At 36.0% G+C, this 1,703-nt stretch overlaps 1 protein-coding gene across 1 annotated transcript in view; it reads right to left on the bottom strand.

The window, feature by feature from the left end:
- Positions 1-592: 592 nt before the first annotated feature.
- Positions 593-1,703, bottom strand: part of LOC108686575 — a 20,148-nt gene continuing 19,037 nt past the window's right edge. The window contains exon 3 of the mRNA XM_018191948.1: positions 593-1,254. Within this exon, the coding sequence (XP_018047437.1) occupies positions 945-1,254 (310 nt within the window). The 3' untranslated portion in view covers positions 593-944. The remainder of the gene's footprint in view (positions 1,255-1,703) is intronic.

Below are 1,703 nucleotides of genomic sequence, written 5' to 3'. Positions count from 1 at the left end.
TTTCTAATATTTATTTTTTTTTTCTATTCCTAATATTTTTTCATTTGTACACGTTTACTGCCACGTTTACTGCCGTTCTTACCAATGTAGTTTAATTTTAATCTCGGTTCAGTTAACTCTTCATCTTTTTCTAATTCTTAGAATGAAGAGTAAGTTGAATCGAGGTTAAAGTTAATCCATATTGACAGAAACGGATAAAAGATGTCTTATATCCAGATATTGGATTTTATGTTATCTGATATGTTACTTATAATATAATATAACACCACATATTGCAATAATAAATGCGCGTTTATCATATATAATATTATATACATAAAAATTTTATAAAATAAATTTTATATAAGGCTTTTAATTGAATTTAATTTGAATTTCTATAAACACATGCAAAATAATTATTATTTTATATATCTAATTGACATAAAACAATAAACAATGTGAAATTTAAACTCTTAAAATTTCTTTCAGACATTTGTCTCTAATTTGATTTCAGTCTTTATGTCAATTAAATCAAAACTGGTCAATCATTAATCCAGAAAATAAGAGAATATAGTAAAACAAAATTATAACGTAATACAAAAAAAAAGAAAATAAAAGAAGTCCTCTCGAATTCAGATTTCCCTTCTCTTTCACAATTAACTCTTGGATGCACCGTTTACTCCCCCACAAACGTGTGTCCCATATATATCTGAATATTTCGGAGACTTGTCCGGGGCGCATCCGAGAGTTAATAATCCAAACGTTCAGTGATGTTCGCATCATCCGCGTCTCGTCTGTAAATCGCGACGGACGACGATGGTCCGTCCGGATGGGATGTCTCGGTCGAGGCGAATGAAGGGGAAACGCGGTGAGGCGATAGTGATCGGTTGTATGATGGTCGTCGACGTAGTGGTCCCGACCCTCGGTGTCACCCTCGTCCCGGCGTCGGTGATAAAATCGTAAAATCACGCGTGCGCACCGCCGATTACCGCCGTGTTCCCGGTTGTCGTCGTCGTCGTTGTCGATAACTGCTCCTCTGCTTCCATCATCTTCAGCTTGCGCACCACCTGCGCGTGCTCCTCCAGCAACCTGGCGAACTCGCCTCGCCTGGTCTCGGCCTCCACCTGGATCTGCTTGATCCTCTCCCGCGGTCCACCGGGGCTATCCAATGGCGTCTGCAACGCCGAATTCTGCGAACTGCTCTCGCGCGATAGCCCGTCCAGGTCGGAGCCGTCGCTGAGGATCGAGTGCGAGTCCACGTCGTCCACGATGAGACTGTAGGTATGAACGTTATGTAATAACAATGACTTTAACGAAAACAAATGTCAAATATGTACAAAAGTTTTTGTGATTTATTTGAAGATCAATTTTCAAAAATACTGGTTTCATTGTTCAAGTACAGCGTCACTTAATTTTTAATAATTAAAGATTAAGCTAAAATAACGAGAAGTTTGTCATTGATATATTATTAGTGAAAAAAATTTTTACTATGCAAGCAGTTAGAAATTAAGTTATATGTCAGGTTTTATTTGCTTTTGGAAATTAATAAATTTATTGTGTGGATGTTGTTTGTTTTTTAAATTTGATTTGAAAGAAATATAATAAAATCATTTAGATCTAATAAAAAAGAAAGAATTGGAGATGAAATTATACAAAGATTTTCTAGGAATCTCCAAGATAGCTAGTTAAAAATTTAAGTTTTTTCAAGTCGAAGAATCCGTTTA

This window comes from Atta colombica, unplaced genomic scaffold, assembly GCF_001594045.1.
Source record: "Atta colombica isolate Treedump-2 unplaced genomic scaffold, Acol1.0 scaffold187, whole genome shotgun sequence".
NCBI lineage: Eukaryota > Metazoa > Arthropoda > Insecta > Hymenoptera > Formicidae > Atta > Atta colombica.
Note: the sequence above shows the minus strand (reverse complement) of the source record. Positions and strands in the feature narration are given on the sequence as shown.